At 31.3% G+C, this 18,865-nt stretch overlaps 3 protein-coding genes across 4 annotated transcripts; 1 reads left to right on the forward strand and 2 right to left on the reverse strand.

The window, feature by feature from the left end:
* Positions 1-2,688: 2,688 nt before the first annotated feature.
* LOC102603471 (chlorophyllase-2, chloroplastic-like) lies at positions 2,689-4,370 on the reverse strand. Its single transcript, XM_006363422.2, has 2 exons — positions 4,079-4,370; positions 2,689-3,372 (listed from the first exon to the last, which is right to left on the reverse strand). The coding sequence occupies exons 1-2, from the start codon at positions 4,349-4,351 to the stop codon at positions 2,689-2,691; spliced, it is 957 nt and encodes a 318-aa protein (XP_006363484.1). The 5' UTR covers positions 4,352-4,370.
* A 3,752-nt stretch (positions 4,371-8,122) lies between these two features.
* On the forward strand, positions 8,123-12,313 carry LOC102603814 (BI1-like protein). The gene is made up of 5 exons (XM_006363423.1): positions 8,123-8,134; positions 9,683-9,968; positions 10,883-10,996; positions 11,854-12,011; positions 12,116-12,313. Exons 1-5 carry the CDS (start codon positions 8,123-8,125, stop codon positions 12,311-12,313), a joined length of 768 nt encoding a protein of 255 aa, XP_006363485.1.
* A 1,157-nt stretch (positions 12,314-13,470) lies between these two features.
* On the reverse strand, positions 13,471-17,229 carry LOC102600556 (VAN3-binding protein-like). 2 transcript variants are annotated; one of them, XM_006363415.2, is made up of 7 exons: positions 16,733-17,229; positions 16,110-16,220; positions 14,912-15,356; positions 14,561-14,776; positions 14,408-14,457; positions 14,139-14,196; positions 13,471-13,924 (listed from the first exon to the last, which is right to left on the reverse strand). In XM_006363415.2, the coding sequence occupies exons 1-7, from the start codon at positions 17,033-17,035 to the stop codon at positions 13,710-13,712; spliced, it is 1,398 nt and encodes a 465-aa protein (XP_006363477.1). In that variant the 5' UTR covers positions 17,036-17,229; the 3' UTR covers positions 13,471-13,709. The 2 variants fall into 2 exon arrangements, with proteins under 2 accessions (XP_006363477.1, XP_006363478.1); XM_006363416.2 differs by having other exon boundaries at positions 16,110-16,223; positions 16,733-17,228.
* Between the last annotated feature and the right edge of the window lie 1,636 nt (positions 17,230-18,865).

Below are 18,865 nucleotides of genomic sequence, written 5' to 3' on the forward strand. Positions count from 1 at the left end.
CTCCTTTATGAGTAGTAATGTTGTTGATAATGTGGTCAAATGGATGACCATAACTCCTAGGTTAATTTCATCCTTTATTGGTAGTAATGTTGTTGATAATATAGTTAATTGGATGACCATAACTCCTAGATTTATTTCCTCCTTAATGGTAGTAATTCTCAAGGTTTAATGTAATATTTATGAAACTTGAAAGAAAGAAAGTGATCTTATATTGTTTCTCTTGTCTTATAGTCTTCTTCTCTTCCTCTTTATATTGTTCTTTTGTTCTTAAGTTTTACAACAATACTTTCATTTTTTTTCTAAATTGAAGATAAACATCTGCTAATTTTAAAAAATATTACTAAAAAAAATGTTAAAAGAAAATAAATAATATATTTATTTAGAAAATGAGCATTTTAAAGTATTTTTGGATTAAAATATTAACACAAAAATATTTTTGGATCAAATTACAAACGGATGACATTTTTAATCATTTCACATAGTTTAAACACCAAACTACAAAATGACATTTTTAATCCTTTCACATAATTTAAGCGCATTTTTTATCCTTATCCTTTTTTTTATTTAAAGTTGAATATTAACACATTTGTGAAGTTTTTGATGCGCCAAAAAAAAATAGTTAACATAAACATAATTTAAAAATAAAAATAACTTATAAAGTAGTGAATTTTTATCAAATTTTATTAAAGAAAAGAGCAATATAAAAAAATAATCAAGCATTCATGTTAAATTAAAAAAAAAAATTACTGACTTTGAAGAATAAAAAAAGCCCGCAAAAATAAAAATTCGATGGTGATTGAAAAGTTAGAATATGAACATTCATCATAAAATCAATGAAAATTATAGAAGTGTAGAGGCATCTTAATGCACAATGCATCTGAGAAATTGAATGATAGTGCCATAATCTCCGCCCCAAATTTCATTATCGGCAACGTACAGCGCTGATTACACTATCAACAAAGCGCATCAGAGACTCTAATTTATTGCCTTTTCATCATAATTAAAGAAAAATAATGAATTTTTCAGTAGTTGTTAATACTAAGAAAGAGGCATCAGAGAATTGTAGTTGAATCAACAAGTTTAATATATAAACTTTCAAAGTTTGATGGTATAATTATTCATCATCACAGCCTCAAAGATACTAGATTTAGAGATTCAAAATCAGATCAGAAAAAACGCAAAATATAACTAATCCAAATGATCCTACTACAATCATAAAAGAGTTTTCGCTAAACGGAGGCGACAATGGAGTTTAAAGAAAAAATAGTGGTAGCTGAATATATATATAGAGAGAGTGTGAGAGCGGCTAGTCGGCTCAGGAAAACCCTAATCTGGATTTAGTGGAAAGTACCAGAATGCCCTCGACTGGTTGAGGGATAGGAAAAGACGAAAATAGCCTCAGTCAAATGGAAAACAGTCGAGAGCTTTAAGCAACTAACAGCAAATTAAATATTTAGAAGCAACCAATGAGAGGTCTTGTTCGAGTTTTCTTGTGTACGGAGTGGAGTTGCATTTGTCATGTGAGGCTTTTTAAGGAGAATGTTGGTTGAATCTTCATCATGATTCTTATCAAAGTTTCTTGATGTTAAATGTTTCATACTTTTTATGCCTAATAATAATCAAAGTGCAGTTACTTGAAATTCTAAAGATTTCATGATAAAGTTTGCATTTTTTTCCTTGTTTATACTCCCTCCATTTCAAATTAATTGAAGTGTTGTGACATTTTTCATTTTTCAAATTAACTTAATTGTTTAGTTTTCAAGACTATTTTTTCAATTTTACTCTTCATTAGTTAGTATTGGAATTAGTGATTAATTAATATTTAGTTATTTTAATCATAAATTTGACAATAATTAATAAGGGTAAAAATGAAAAGTTATGCCTAATTTATATCTTATTCTACATTTCTTCAAGGGTATGAAACATCTTAACAATTCAATTAATTTGAAATTGAGAGAGTATATGTTAATATTAGAGAATTTACTCGTTTACATTGGTTGTGTAATGGCCTTGAAGGAGGTCTATAGGTTTTTGCTTAATCCACTCACAACCTCCACAAACAGGAGAGTTTGGAAGAACCAGTGGCGTAGCTACACTCATGTCATGTCAGGGTGTCTCGTCGAAAAGTTATGTCATATATATAAGTATAATGATATATAAACTGTTCGTATGTTCAAATCTCACTAATAGCAACTCTTATTCACTTCTTAAAAATAGCAGACTCACTTTAGCACATGTACACCCTTCGTTCTGGCATTGCCAAGGGGAAGAACACAAAGTTGACTAGAAAAAACCACTAATATTTACATTTGAATTGTCTAGCTACGTCACACTCCTTCAGTACGGCCCTTCCCCTGATCATGTTTAGTGCACTGAACTACCCTTCACCAATACCTTCTTCAACTACTATAGAATAGCTATCTCATTGGGACAGAAATGATATAAACAGGATCAATTTCTCTATGGCTTAATATGATCTAACTAGACCATTAATTTGTTGCATGATGAAAATATAATTAGAAATGACTATTCAAGATAATATAATGAGAAACATGTGCTGGTGTGAGATAGCAGGACCCATAAAATTAATCGAGATACATCTAAGCTAGCCTAGACATCACGAGATTTAAAAAAAAAGATAGTTGAACTCTTGGATTTATTTCTTTCATAATCAAAATCACACTGTACCTACACACGAAAATCAGCATCTTGAAGCTCTACAGGTAATGTAATATATCCATCTTTAATAGCCATTAAATCACTTGAATTCCCTTTCAAATAATCCTCCAAGAAAGCAACCACAATTCCTCCAACAAACCTCCTCATAGGCTCTCTAGATTTACCATTCTTGCACAAACAATAAGTTGCCTTACCTCTAACTCCTTTCGTTTCATCATCTAGCATATCAACATGTCCATAATCCTTTGCTACAACATAACACACTGGCCTACAACATTCGTTGTAGAAATCGCGATGATTTACTCCATTCGGAGCACAAGCAGGAAACAGAGGATTCCTTTTCACTTCTCCTAGTCCCGAGCCAATTACCAAAACCGCCATATCTAGATTGAAAGACTGAGGAATGTATGTGAGGACGGGTGGCGTGGTCTGTATTCCTTTATCCACACCATCAACAGGATCAATGCCTATCAATGCTGAGAATTTTAGATTAGTAGTAACATTAGCAACTTTACCAAGAGCAAGTGCAAATGCAGCTTTCCCCCCGCGACTATGGCCAGCTAACACGAGCTTTTTCAAGTTTGGCTCAACTTGAGAAGGAAGATAATGATGTAATCCGTCAGGTAACCAGTTTGTGATTTCAGCAGTAGATTTTATTTCCTTAGTTGTATCTGCTCCTTCCACCAAATACAACTAGTAACGTATGCAAATGAAATATCAAAATGAGAGCTGAGAATCAAAATCACATGCATATTACAAATAAGTTTAACAACTTCTATACATCGACAGTGTAAAAACGCTCTTGCCACTAGTGTTTCATATTGCATAAGATAGGCAATCTGGTACAACAGGTTATCATATTTCCATATCAAACTAGTGTTTCATATTGCATAATTGCATTGAGTAACATGGCCAAAAGGGTACCAAATATATATTTTTCATGTTTCGAATTATATTTTATTTACAGAGCTGATTGCTGATGTATTTGTCAAGCAATGCAATCTGAGGGACTTGCATCAAAATATCAGGAAATTAGTGGCAAAGGAAGAGGAATTAATATTCCAAATTATAAAGAAATCTTTCCAACTGTCCAAGCCTTGTTGGACAGAGTTACCTGATACTATTATCAGTAGATACCACTAAAATTGGTTCCACATTTATCCACACATACAAAAAAAAAAAATCCCAAATTATTAAATTTCTTTCCGACTGTCCAAACAGTGGTGAACAGAGTTATCTGATATCTTTGATAGTTGGTACCAATGAAATTAGTCTGAGGTACAAGCTAGCTCAGACTCCACGGTTATAAAAAAAATAAAATATCTCTAATTATTGAGAATTCTAATTCTTGAAGAACATCAATGAAATGACAACTAAAATGTGAGAAAAAATAACAAACCTGAGGAGCAACAACAATGAAGCCATGAGAAGAGATATGTTGGATAAGCTGAGAGTAAAAGTAATTGAAAAGAAGGTAGCCATGAAGGAATAAAATTACTGGAAAATTTCCTCCTTGTAATGGAGTAGAAATCAAGAGTGGCTTTGGAGGAGGAGGAGGAAAAGAAGAATTAATGCATGATTGTGGCTCAACATTCAACAACTTAGTTGAATAATTTCCAATGTCAAAAATTGTAGTGGATGTAGTAGGGGAAGAAGAGTAAGTCATCACCATGGATGAATTTATTGTTATGTTTTTTTGTAAGTATTTTAGGATCTAAAATCTACTACTTATGTTATTTTCTTGATAGCTTGGATATAAAGTTGATTATGTTGGCCCTTGTTTTGCTCCCACCTTATTAATCATGTGTTCCCATAGTTTTTTGTGTTTTATTTTGTACTTGGGGGAGTGGAAACAATGGGTACTAGAGTTAACTAAAGATTTGCCATAAATAGATTTGGTAAAAAATGTTTGACCAATATAATTTGTTATTGATTGGCAAATATATTTGGCAAACATTAAATATATAATCCAAATATATGTGAGTCCACTTAGATACAATGTATTTATAAAATATTATATTTAATTTTGACTCTATGTGTAGACACATAATTTTTTATCGAACATAAGATTTTACACCATTTTTATTCCTTAAATATTTCTTCTAGGTTTACATTAAAGATTATATTTTTATCGTATTTTAGTAAGTTTATTTAAAAGATTTGAAAACTACAAAAAATATATATGTTTTCTTTTAATTTAGATTCTAATAAATAAGCTAGTATTTCTTAATTATATTTTTAAACTAACTATTTGACTTTTATTATATTTTATTAATTCAAAATAATTAATTAATATTTTTATTATTATGATTTTTTATAATATATATCTAATCTAAAAAAAAAAACCTAAACTACCTACACTACCCCATTACACCTACCTAGGGCAGGAGCTAGCATAGAGTTAGGGGTTCATCCGAAACCTCTTTGGCAGAAAATATTACTATTTATACATGATTAACATTATTTTTTATGTATATACAGTAGATGTTTAACCTCTTTCGATTAGTTCGTGATGTACTTCTTCAAATTTTGAACCCCTTATTAAAAATCCTAGCTCCGCCACTGCACCTACCCTCACCCCACTTACTTCTCCACTACCCCACACACCCCACTCCACTCACCACTCCCTATCAACATACATACACACAACACAGCAACACACCCCTATTAGTACAACCAACATACATCAACACGAAAAAGAAGAAAAATAGATACTACAATAGCAATACACAGACGTACAAAAACACCACCTAGACGGATAAGAAAAAGAAAAAGCATTCTCATCTTATATCTTTTTCCACTCACAAACAAAGATTGAGTTTGAGGTTTGTTTTCATGGTTTCGAGTTCTTGGTTTCTTATTGAGATTACTTTCTCTTCGTGGATTGATTTTCACAAAAGGTATCATTTAATTTTGGGAAAAGGATTAAAAATGCCCTTAACGTATCACAAATGGTTTAAAAATGCCCTTCTTCCACCTTTTAGATCAAAAATGCCCTCAACCGGTAAACCATGGCAATGACATGGCAATGATGAGTCATTTAATAAAACAAATGACTTCATTTTATTGGTCCACATAATTCTTTAACCCAATTTAACTACCCAATCCATCAAGGTAAAAAAAACTCAACAGGTAAACCATTTTAAAAATGAACCCAACCTATCCACATATTCCTTCCATTCTTTTCGTCCTTGACCCTCTTCAATACATATCATGTGAGAAACAGATCATTCTCCATTTACATTTTCAGACGAGAAATACTAATGAACACCCATTTGCTTATTTAGTCAAAGAAATAAGAGAGTGAAATTAGCAGAATAAGATTAAAAAAAATTGAAATCTTGATAACTATCCACGTACGAAAATGTGTTAAAACAACCAATTTTGGCACATATTATGAATGACACAAATCAAAAAATGGAATCTTGATAAGTATCCACATACAAAAATGTGCTAAAATGATGTTTTTTGCCACACATTATGAGAGACAAAAATAAAAAAAATGAAGTCTTATATAAGTACCCACATACGAAAATGTGTTAAAACACCTAATTTTTGCACAAAAATTATTAAAGACAAATACCACGATTTGTTCTCAACTTGAGAGATAATGTGGATAGTGTTTAATCTTGATAGTGGTTCCAAACGTAATGAGAATGGACAAAGCCACATTTCTATGCAAATGTATTCAAGGATGAAAAGAATGGAAGGTTGGTTAGGTTTATTTTTAAATGGGTTATCGGGTGGGTTTTTTACCTAAGATGGATTGGGGTAGTGAAATTGAGTCTAATAAATTATGTGGACCAATAAGATGAAATCATTTGTTTCATTAAATGACTCATCATTGTCATGTTATTGTGGTGTTAAAAAGGGGCATTTTTAGACTTAAAAAAAACCTTGAGGGCATTATTGATCTAATAGGTGGAAGGAGAGCATTTTTAAACCATTTGTAATACGTTAAGGGCATTTTTAACCCTTTTCCCTTTAATTTTTATTGTATAATTTCATTTTCATGATCATATAATACTTGATTCCAATGTTATGAAGTTGCTTAAATTTTATGTGTGTTTAATTTTGACACTAATATTGAAACCTTTCCTATTTGTTTTATCTACGTTATCTTTCATTTGTATTGTAGGTTACTATCAATTAAGTACCTCTTGTATAAAACCAAAATTAACCCCCATGCCTGAAAGAATTATATTCTAATAGTTTGTTTAGTCAAATTAACTAAAATTAAAGATGTTTATTTTAGAAAAATTAAGAGATGAAGAGTTACATTCTTTTTTTTCTTTTTTTTTTAATGCCTTTTGTCATAACTTGTAAGTATACTTAAAATGTAAATGCATCTATACGAATTTGAATATGAAATAACTTTTATTTGTTTAAGATTTTAGACTTTTATTGTTTTAACAGTGTTCATTAATATGAATAGTAAACAAGTAATTTAATCACTAATAAGATGTTTAAGCTTTCTAGCAATAGATAAATATTTGGATGTATGACCCGTTAAAATATTTGTTTCGATTAAGAATGTATTTACAAATCTTTTTCTTGAGACATTAAAAGAAACTCAAGGCTGCGGTGACACACCTTGTCCAATAATACAATTAACTTTCATTAATCTAAAGTAGAGACTTATAGATAAAAATTATTAAGTGCGATGCAAAGAAGACAGTTATGCCTCTAAATGTCAAGACCAAAATTGCAGTTACACATCTAGGTTGAGACCTATAAAAATTCAACAGTAAAAAATGTGAGCAAATCATGGCCAGTAGTAATATATCCAAAAAATAATTTAAGTCAAGTATAAGTTGATAAAAGCGAGTAAGCGACCATGCTAGAACCATGAGACTCGAGGGATTCCTAATACCTTTCCCTCGGTCAACAGAATTTCTTACCCGAATTTCTAGTTCGCAGACCATAATAAAAAGTCATTTCCTTTTGATTAGGGATTAAAAATAAAAGGTGACTTGGAACACCATAACTCAATTCCAAGTGGCGACTCCGAAAAAAAAAATCTAATCAATATTGTCACTTAAATTGGAAAAACCCTTTCGCCGTCCGAAAAAGGGGTGTGACACCATGTATCTAGATGCATCAAATTCTGATAAGATTCATAATATTACAAACTAACATATATCAAAGTAATTAACTCCTAAACTAGTGAGATTTCTATGAGTTACCCTTGTAAATTCTAACATTAATCTTTAACCAATTTGTAAGTTTGATGTTTTCTCAGAACTGCAAAACCATCAAGCGGATGACCCAATTTGTTGGGCCCTTCCCGTATATGTGGGCTCAATGTATTTGGGCCTAATGGGCAGTCAGGACTATTATAGAGAAAAATTCACCAATAACAAACATAACAAACAAAATAAGGCTCTATAGTTGTAGTTTCGACTTTCGATAATTGCACTCCAGAGTTATAGTTTCGTTTACTATGGAGGTTGCGGTTTGTATATTTCGCTTGCGAATATACAAATAGGGTAAGTATATGTAAATTATGTATTAATACATTAGAAATTTTTCCAGAACTCCATTTGTATATTTTTCTTGCCAATACACAAAAAGGGTAATTTATTATGAATTTTTCATAAATCATATACAAATAGCTAGGGTAAGCATATAAAGTTTCTGAATTTATACAATCAGGAACCGAATTATACAAATTCTTAATTTATATAAATCAAGCGAATTATGCAAATCAGGCGAATAACAAGAATTAAGAAAACTGTAGCCGTGAATTACAATTTTCATAAACTATTACTATAGTACCTAATATATGCTAAATATTTACTACTCTACATAATTTTCCTATTTTATTAGTATTTTCATAATGAGGTGATAAAGATTTGTTAGAAACACCTAAATTTGACGGTATACTAAATTTAAGAAAGATTGAGATTGATTTCGAGTGAAAAAATTTTATAGCTGAAATCAACGTAGCAAAACTCAAGTATTTATATTGCGAATATGAGTATTTATATGTAACACAATTTTTATAAATAAATATACATGATATATAAAAGATACATTAATATACATGGATGATTTATACGGATATAATCCAATCGAAACGAAGCACAATTGGTTAAAGATAATAAATTATAACAACCATTCGATATTTTCATTATTAGAACATAAAATTTGAAAATTTGAACGTACTATCTTCCATGTTACCGCCAACCGCAGAATAATCATATATGCATGCAAAATTAATTCCCAACCTCTCATTTCCATTTTTTTTAATAACAATTACAAAAAGAAAGTAAAAAAGAAGTCCAAGAATAATTTTTGCTCTCATTAAAATCTTTCTTCTTCTTCTTCCTCCATATTTCATCTAAATCCAATATCTTCTTCACATTCAAAAACAATTGTTATCTGCGTCAAAATAACACCATTATCCCCATATCATTTCATCCCCTTTTCGGGGTTGATCTGATATCTGAGTAAGCACATTTTTTCTACCACCCCTAGAGGTAAATTTATAATTTAAAGATGTAAGTACAACATTTGATATAAAATAAAAGGCTACAATAGATGTTCTTAAATTTTGTGAAATTGAATAATTGTAGCTTTCGTTTTGTTATATGAAAATTTGAGTTTTTAAGGTTGCGATTTTAGGAATCAAAATTATGTTTAGACGTACAATATAATTACTTTAAAAAAAATGAAGTCTTGTATGCGCGAAGACTCAAAAACCGGTTTGAGTTAATTTTTTGAAAACTTGAAAATTAGATTTTCAAAATCTATTCAAATTTTATGATTAAAAAAATATTTAATACTAAATCTCCAAAATCTGATCAATTTTCATGAATTATGACCATATATACATTTAAAAATAAATTTGATTTATGACCAAATACAAACTTAATTTTCCTTATTTATGTTTCTTTCTTTGTGAATACAAACTATATATAATTCAAAAACCAAATACATACTATATATAATTCAAGACTCTATTCCTCCTATAATAAATTCAAATTTTATTTTTGATCAGATATCTCGAGAAGCAAAACGTGACAAGATGTTCAAGCAAGGTGGTGCGGACATTGAGTCCGGTAACAAGGGTGGCGTTAATGGCGGTCAAATATATCCGGGGCAGATGGAAGATCCTCAGATGAGATGGGCATTTATCAGAAAAGTTTATTCTATAGTTTGTACACAACTTTTTTTCACCGCCGTGATCGCCACCGTCATGTTCTTCACTCCGGCCGTCAAACATTACATGAGAACCATTCTTGGCAGAGTCACCGTCATTGTTCTTCTTGTCATCGCCTTTATACGTAAAACACTCTTACCTTATTCTCGTTTGTTGTTACTTCTATTGTTTTATCTGACTCAAATTATTTATCGTGTTTTTTTTATTTTTTTTAGAAACGTTAATGATGAGGAGGTGGGGGTGGGGGGCTGATTATTTTATTTTTATTTATAACTTGAGATATTATCTTTGTTCGCTGAATATTTACTTTAGTTTTTTATTTTGACAATCAACACGCTAGTTATATTAATGCATAAAAAGGTTCAAATTGTTAAAAGATGTGATAGCATCACTTACAATTCATCTATGGAAAGTGGAAAGCCAAACAACTTTGCGTACTAACAAAATAGAAATTTTTGTTGTGCTACTAAATTTCAAGACCTTGGAATATGCGTCACATTGATCACTTCAAAGCAATTCATAAGGTTCCAAATGTCTTTACAAGTAGTCTCTATCTCCCATGAGACTATAGTTCTTTGTAGTACCATAACCATCACATTTTTTGCATCTGATAAGATTTGCACCTTTGTCCATCTCTTTTTTCTAGCATTCTCCAGCGTCATACGAATTGCAATTGCTTCAGCAGTGATGGGTTTCCCAACATATTGAATTGGGATACCAAAGGCATGAAGCAGGTTACTATAACATATTGTTTGTGATCTTAGAGTAGAACTCTTTTAATGTACCTAAATGTTATTTAAATTTTGTAGTTTTAAATATGTTATATGAGGTATTAGTATTACGGTAAAAGAATGACCTATTAACATAGAACATAACGTTTTTTTTTCTGAACCAAATCAAGAAAGAAAGCAATATATATAAATTGAAACTAATGAAGTATAAAACTAAGTTAGACAAATGCAATTCAAAGTTCATGATTTAATTAAAATGTTATACTAATCATTTTGATTTATTTTATTTTTGTTATAAAATTTGCAGTTATCTTCTTGATGGGTCGCTATGGAAAAAAACATCCATGGAACTATCTTCTTATGGGAGTCTTCACCTTGTGTCTAGCATGTGTTGTTGGAGCAGCCTGCGCTTTAAGAGCCGGTAATATTTTCTAAATCTGCTATAATACGTTAAATTACATTCACAGTATGAAAAATCTCGTTAGGATATATTTTTATGTAAATCTTATGTCATTTCTTTAAGTATATTTCTTGAGTCAAAGGTCTAACGTAAAAACAACATATTTATTTTCGTAAGGTAAAGTAAAGTTGTGTATACCATCATCCTTGGATTGAATATATTATTGTTGTATTTCTTTAATTATATATTTTGGAAAACAATATTATTAATTGATTGTCGCATAAAATGCATAATGTGAAAATTTTATTACGCAAATACACAATAAATCTACATTCATATTTATTTTTCTTTTGGTTTACACCCGGTGTTATGTACCTGTTTTGGAGTCTGATTAATCCATGGATTGTTTAGAAGTCTCATTTTAAAGGGTAAAGCATTACCAAACAAAAGTGACCCGTTCTCAATGCTTAAACGTGTAACATTTGATTAAGGATGGAGGGGTATTAGTATTACTACCCCATCACACCTTTGGTGGTTGTTTTTTTATAACCATTAGAAGTACTCAAATTATTTCATATAAATATTACTAGGAGATTAGTCTTTGATAAAAATGTAAATATTTTTTTGGTAAATATGCTAGTAGCATAAGTGAAAAATAGATATGAATATTAACTTTACGCAAAAATAAAAGAATAATTGAGACTGACAATTAGATATGAGTAATGATTTTGAGATTTTCATCTCATACGACCCGTTACATCTTTCGAATTCATTGGATCTTTTACAACCCTATTACATCTTTCGAATTCATTGAATCCTTTTACGCGTTCGATTATGAAACCCATCATGTATGTAATGATTTGTTTATTTATTTACAGGGGAAACTATCTTGATTGCTGCTGGGCTAACAGTTCTTATAACTGTTAGCCTTACCTTATACACATTTTGGGCTGCAAGTAGAGGCAAAGACTTCAGCTTTTTGGGCCCATTCTTATTTTGTGCCTCAATAGTCCTATTTATGTTTATTCTAATGCAGGTACGTATACGTATATATATACACGTATGTATATGTTTGTTCATATACATATATTTTCATTCCTTTTTTTCCCCTAACATATTTTTTTTCCCAAAATGCAACAGTTTATTCTCGATCTAGGACGTGAAGCACGAGTGGTATATAGTTGTCTGGCAGCATTACTATTCTCAGCATATCTAGTATACGACACGAATAACTTAATCAGGAACTTCACGTACGATGAATATGTCATTGCAGCAATTTGCCTTTTCGGAGACATCGTTAACCTCTTCTTAGCTCTTCTTGGAATCTCTGGTGAATAAAAATAATTACTCCAATTTGGTTGGAAAAAAATATGTTTTTGAGAGAATGTTTGTTATAATTTTCTTGTGTATAGAATTTTATAATTTTTCTATTTAGCAAACTGGAAGATATCCTATGGTCTGAGATTTATCCTTACCATATGTGGCTCTTCTTCTTTTTTTCAATTGGTAACTTGATTGCACTTTTCTTTTTCTTTAAGTTAATAATTTAAATGTTGAAGTAGAATCAAAAAGAGAAGGCATGTAGCATGCGTGTGTATACTCGTACAACTTTATATAAATTTAATTGGCTATTTGTACACATTCAAAACTGCATGACATAGAATATAGATATCAGTCAAGGCCAAATTGAACATATTTATATATTATGCCAAGAGAAAATATTGAAAAGGTCACGTGGTATGAAAAAGAGGACCATCTCCTTAATATGGCTTGAGCAATTCTCCCCTTATTAACTATCTTTTACATTATATTTGGCCAAAAATTATTTCTTTGTATGATATAAGAGACTCTTCATAATTATTAGCTAGCTTTTAGGTTATATTAGGCCAATATTTATTTCTTTGTATGGTACAAGAGACTACATCCTAATTCTTTTTTACTAATGGTAGATGTTCGACCCAAAACATGAGGCGAGATATTGAAGAGTGTTGTATCGAATGTAAAAGGAAAAAGTTATATTTCATCAAATAATATAGCTTGAGCAATTCTTTTTTCATAAGTTAATTTTTAGAATTGAGTTAAAGCCAAGATCTATCTCTTATACGGAGAATAAAAAATATTATTCTTACTAAAGATGTTCCTCCAAATGGAAACAAAAGAAATTACTATAGATCAAGACAAAATCAAAGTGTATCTATCTAAAAAGAAACCTTGATGTGAGCTTCAATAACAAACAAAGGTATAAAAGCTTAAGTCCAAATATTTAATTAAGTGCCATAAAATCACAGACAAGTCTTTATATCCCACTATATTATACTCAAATATTGGATCTTTTTTTCTCTTTTTGACTGTGCCACAGTCCAAGATACCACTTTCCTTTTCCCCACAAAATATATACAAAAGAATAAAGGACATTGATCACATGGTTTTCCATCTTTTCTTTATTTCACTTTACTTTATCCTTAACAAAATGAAATACAACAAAGACCATAACATAAACTCAAAATAATATTCTTCAAAAGTAATTTAAGTAGGACCCCATTTGGATAACATATACTTTTAATTTCATTTTTACAATAGAAATACTTCCACAAGTAAAAAAAACAAAGAACACCCCATCCAATATCATAGCATTTTGTTAGGTCTAAAATCCCATCAAAAGAGGCAAAAAACATAAACCCCTTACTAAATCAACCTTACTCATTATGCAAGTTTCTACACTTGAAAAAAAACTTCAAAATTTTTGTCTACTATTTTTTTCTGCAGCAATACTTAGCAACCTTGAAACACCTTGAGTCCATAGATCATACTCTCTCTGATCTCTACATTCGAACTCAACGACCCCTCGTAGAACAGTCTTCAACGCGAAGTATTTGAAGTTGTCACTACCCGGAAGCAAGTGGCGCCCTGGCCAAGCCGGAATATCTTTCATGACTTCCAGCACCAAATCTACAAAAAAATTCAAAAAGGAAAAGGCTAAAGAACACTACACTACACACTATTATGATAAAGATGACAACTTTATCAATCTTTTTTCATTGATCAAAGTTGTGGAATTTGTTGCTTTCTCAAATCCCCAAAAATAGAAGGAAAGACCCACAATCCAATTGTGTTCACATCATGAGAAAGAGGAAGAAAGACAAAAAGCAAAGCAAAAACTTACTCTTTTTCTTTTTTGTTATGGTCCCAGCAACATGCCTACTCTTCATTTTTAGCATCACCTGCAAAAAAAGAAACCTCCAAGTTAAAAATCAGCAGTAAGAAAGTAGATTCTTTTGTTTCGATTAGACGATTATGCGATAACTTTAACTTTTCATCACATCAATTTTCAGGAAGAAGTTTCTACTGTGATCATAGAATAATTGTCACAAAGAAAACTATTTGATCTTAAAAGACTAGTTATTATACAATTATTGAAAAAGGATGCCTTACCTGTCCTGTCCTGTTTATATATACAGATACTATCTTCCAATGCAGGTCACCTGCAATAAGCATTACACAAAGAACTATTAAAAACGGAAAAAAAGACGAAACTCCATCGCTTAAGAATGATTAATTAGTATATTCAAGAGATTGAAATTATACCTTTGCGTGTACGTTTGAGGAGCTCACCACCCCGTGCGAGTAATTCCCTGCTGCAAATTCCAAGAAAATTCTCTTCGGGGATTAACTCGCCACTTGAACTACCATTGCTACCACCACCATTGCCACTACCCATCCCTTTATCAACAGGAATTACTGCTGCTATGTTCCATACTTCCTTCAATGTTCTAGCCTTTAATGTAGCCGCACCACGTAGAGCTACACAACAATACTCACAAATTAAGGAATGTATATATATATATAACACAAATTAAACCCACCACCTACCTCAGACGTAAGTATTATACGAACAGCACAATATTATTAACATAATTGAGAAATTTAGAAGTGTACCAGTAGCCGCAGCTGCAGTTAATGTCATGATATCCCCTGCTGATCGAACGTTCACAGCAGAACTAACAACCGATGCAAGATGTTCGCGCTCAGCTCCCATAGCCTCGGCAGCTTCAACACACTGAGCTGCCACCAAGGTAGCAGCAGAGGCCACAGCCATATCAGTTTTCGCCATCTGCTCATCCTTTCCACTACCAGATGAAGCTGCAGTAGCTGCAGCTATAGCAGCAACAGCAGCAGCAACTCCTGCAACCGACACAGCAGCATGAAGTTGTGCATTATGTGCCCTCATCTCCTCTTTCTTCTTCTCCCTCCTATCCTTCAACCACCTACCCACCGTCTTCCCTCCTCCACCACCACCACCGCCACCAGTAACAGCCGAGCTAGTAGCAGTAGCACTACTCCTATACTGGTTATTAACCGGCACGTTGTTTACACGACAGTACTGAAGACAACAAAACTATGTGTCAGCATCCATTGAAACAGTCTCACCACACTATTTCAGCAAAAAATAATGCCAGTAAAGATTACCTACATTCTGCAAGGAACCAAACACCTTCATGACAGCATTAAATCTCATACTAATTAAAAAACCCACCAGAAAATTGGACCATTTTTTCTTGGCTCTCAAACAAGTACCCCCTCCCCCACCACCATAACTCCCAACAAGAATGAATTTTTTTAATAGTAACCCAATATTGACATCTAAAACAAAGGACAATCTGGTAATTTACACATTCAGTACTAACACTAAAACTATAGAGGTACCAAAATCTTCTCAGTACTAAACAGAGAAGATCACAGTGAATACTGAATACACTGTCCTTTCTCCCACAGCCCATCATGTACAGATGAATTTCTCATACTAGTGAAAAAAAAATTACTTCTTTCAGATATCAATCAAACAAATACTATCATAGAAGTCAATATATAATTCTTGAAATTACAAAACTAAATTAAAAAAAGGGGAAATCTTACTAAACAAGTGATCCAAGACTATTCTTTTGTTCACAAAGCAAAGAAAGCATCAATTTGGTACAGAGTTTGTAGAGGTATTGGTTAAAGAGAAAGCTGATATATTGTCTCTCTCAAGTCTGAAACTTCAGAAACTCGTGCTTTGTATCAGAAAAACTTGCAATGGAGAAAAAAAGAAGCAACATCTGAGTCATATGTTAAGAGAAAAACAAAGAACACAAACCTTAGAATCGTCCATTTCAGAAGGAGAAACAGGGGGACTGTCTGTAAGAGAGCCACCATTTAAAGGTCCACTACTGTGAGAGAGCCGTCCAGATGTGCGTGGTGAAACATCCTGCTGTACACCACAAATATAAAAATCAATCAATAAAATAATAGATCGTACTAAAAACTATAGAAAAATGGGATCATTAAGGATTTGAAAATTACAGAACCCCAAAAACAAAGAGACAAATAATTAATTTTTTTCTTATAACAGAGGAAATGGAGAGAATGATTGTTGGTGGATTTTAAATTATTAAATTAATCAAACCAAAACCCAGAGAGAGTAAAACCAGTAATAGCTCTGAAAAAGCAAAATATAAATTAAATACACTTGTTGATGTTTTCAAGAAATCATAAAGTAACAGTTGTGTCACCATTAATGTCCCCCAAACTCAGCTCCTACCAAGAAGCTCTTGGTTTTCCCATAAATCCAAAAAATAGTAAAACCCACCAAAAAAATCCAAAAATAAAAAATGGGTTTCACATGAAAACAGAAATAAACAAACAAAAAAAGTCAAATTCCCAAATTCCTCTGTTTTTTTTTTTTTTGTAAAAAACAGAGCAGTGAAAAGGGGTACTTACAGAAACAGACATAATGCGTTCCATAATAAGCTGAGAAGTTTCAGAAGAAGCAAATGAAAAAGGGTTGCCGGAAACAATGGCGGATTCATCTAACTCGGCGGCAATATCTTCCGGTATAGTACCACTACCACTCCCAATATAAGAAGGGGTACCACTAAATAGTGATTTAGGTAAAACTTGAGGAGGAGCTAAAGCTTTAGAGACTTCAAAAGCAGAGAGACTCCATGAACGAGATAGAAATTCCATTGGTTCTTTGGGTGTCTCCGGCGGCGGTGGCCGGTACATTGGCTGAACTTGGTCCATTTTTACCGGTGAAAAATTTAAAAGAATGTAAAAAAGTGAGAGAGGAATCGAAGTAGAAGTTGTTAGTAATGGAGAGTTGTTTTTTGATGCTTTATAGATCAAAGGAATGAGAAAGTGAATGTTGTACAGTGACTCTATGTGTGTGTGTGTGTGAGAGAGAGAGAGAGAGGAAGAAGAAAGACAAAAAGTGCAGCTGAATTGTCAGTGATATATTTTACATTTAGAATTTGGTCAATAAATATAACTAATCCAGATATTAAATTTTTTATATCTAGGACTAATTTTAACAAATTACAATAATTGGTAGTGATAGATATTAGGCAAATTTGAAGAATAATATATTTAGTATTTAGTGTAATTTCACGAGTGAACATTAAATAGGTAAATTTTATTTTATCTTAATAAAAAGACTATTTTTGATGGTTAATTAACTCAAAATAATACATAATTGAAAAAAATGTAAATAAAATAGTACGTAGCTACTAAATAGAATTTACTAATTTTAAGTATAAACGAGAAGGTAAATCAATAATAAGTACTTTTTTTATTTTTAATTTAAGGATTTTATGTTTGAATTTTTTTGGATAGAAAGTCGTTTTTGTTAGAGAATGTTTTATTTTTGAACAGAGGACTTTTTTAAGCAAATTTAAATTTAATCAAATTTCAATGCGAATAGCAGACATCAAGTGGAAAATAAAAAATAAAAAATGAGATAGTGAGACTATCACCTACCTTTTCCACAATACTACAATACTTCGTTATCTACTATTCTTTTAACCTTCATTATTTTATATTTATTCAAAAGTAAGTTGACGATTTAACATATTATGTCTCTATCGTCTTTCCATTCTCAAATTTTCTTACGTCTATCTCTACTTCTTCTAAAATCGATTATAGTCAAATTATTACACCATTTTACTAGTGTTTTTGCACACTTCCTTTTTATATGTACGAACCATCTAAACTTTTCTCTTCTTATTCGCCGTGGAGTCTTCTTCCACGTTTTTCTATAGTACTTCATTCCTAATATTTATCATATAAAATATGCTTCCACATCTATCTAAACATCTCATCATCTAAACATGTGCATTTATTAAAAGATTAGTGTTCTGCCTCTTACATTAGTGTAGGCCTGATCAACAATATGCAAAACTTACTCTTTAAGTCTTGAAGAAATATTCTTATCACGATATACTCCGATTGTGAGCCTCTATTTCACCTACTCCACTCTAATACGATTAATGAATAATCGATCCAAAAAAACATAAACTTTCCTAATTGGATATTAGTAGCTAAAGGCCTTAAGTAATATCGAGGCAACCATAAAAATCTAAAGGCCTTAAGTTAATTAAAGAGGACTAAACAAGGTACTTAAAATGCAAATTGATTATGTAATGAAGAAGAAGATGAAAATGATCGATAGACAAATAATACCTAAAAAAAAGAATTTTTCAAACATCTTAATTTATAATTTAAGAAAAATGGAAAGATTTATGATAAAAAAAATGTTTTCATCCTTAGCCTTGTACAAAGAATTAAACCTTGCTATATTTTATCTCTCTCTTATATTGATTAAAAAATATAACACAATATCTCTTCTGTTAATAGTAGGGGTGTGCATTCGGTTTGGTTTTGTACTATTCGATTTGGGTTTTTTGGTTTTTGGTTCTGAAGAAGTGTAATCCAATTCCAACCAAAATAAATTTGGTTTGGGTTGGTTTTTCTCTTTTTGATTTGGATTTTTTCGGTTTGGTTTAGTCGGTTATGTCAATAATTAGAAATATAACAAAGTTATATTTGCAATTGAAATAAATAAATAATATATATATA

The sequence above is a fragment of the Solanum tuberosum genome, unplaced genomic scaffold (assembly GCF_000226075.1).
Source record: "Solanum tuberosum cultivar DM 1-3 516 R44 unplaced genomic scaffold, SolTub_3.0 scf00439, whole genome shotgun sequence".
Lineage (NCBI taxonomy): Eukaryota > Viridiplantae > Streptophyta > Magnoliopsida > Solanales > Solanaceae > Solanum > Solanum tuberosum.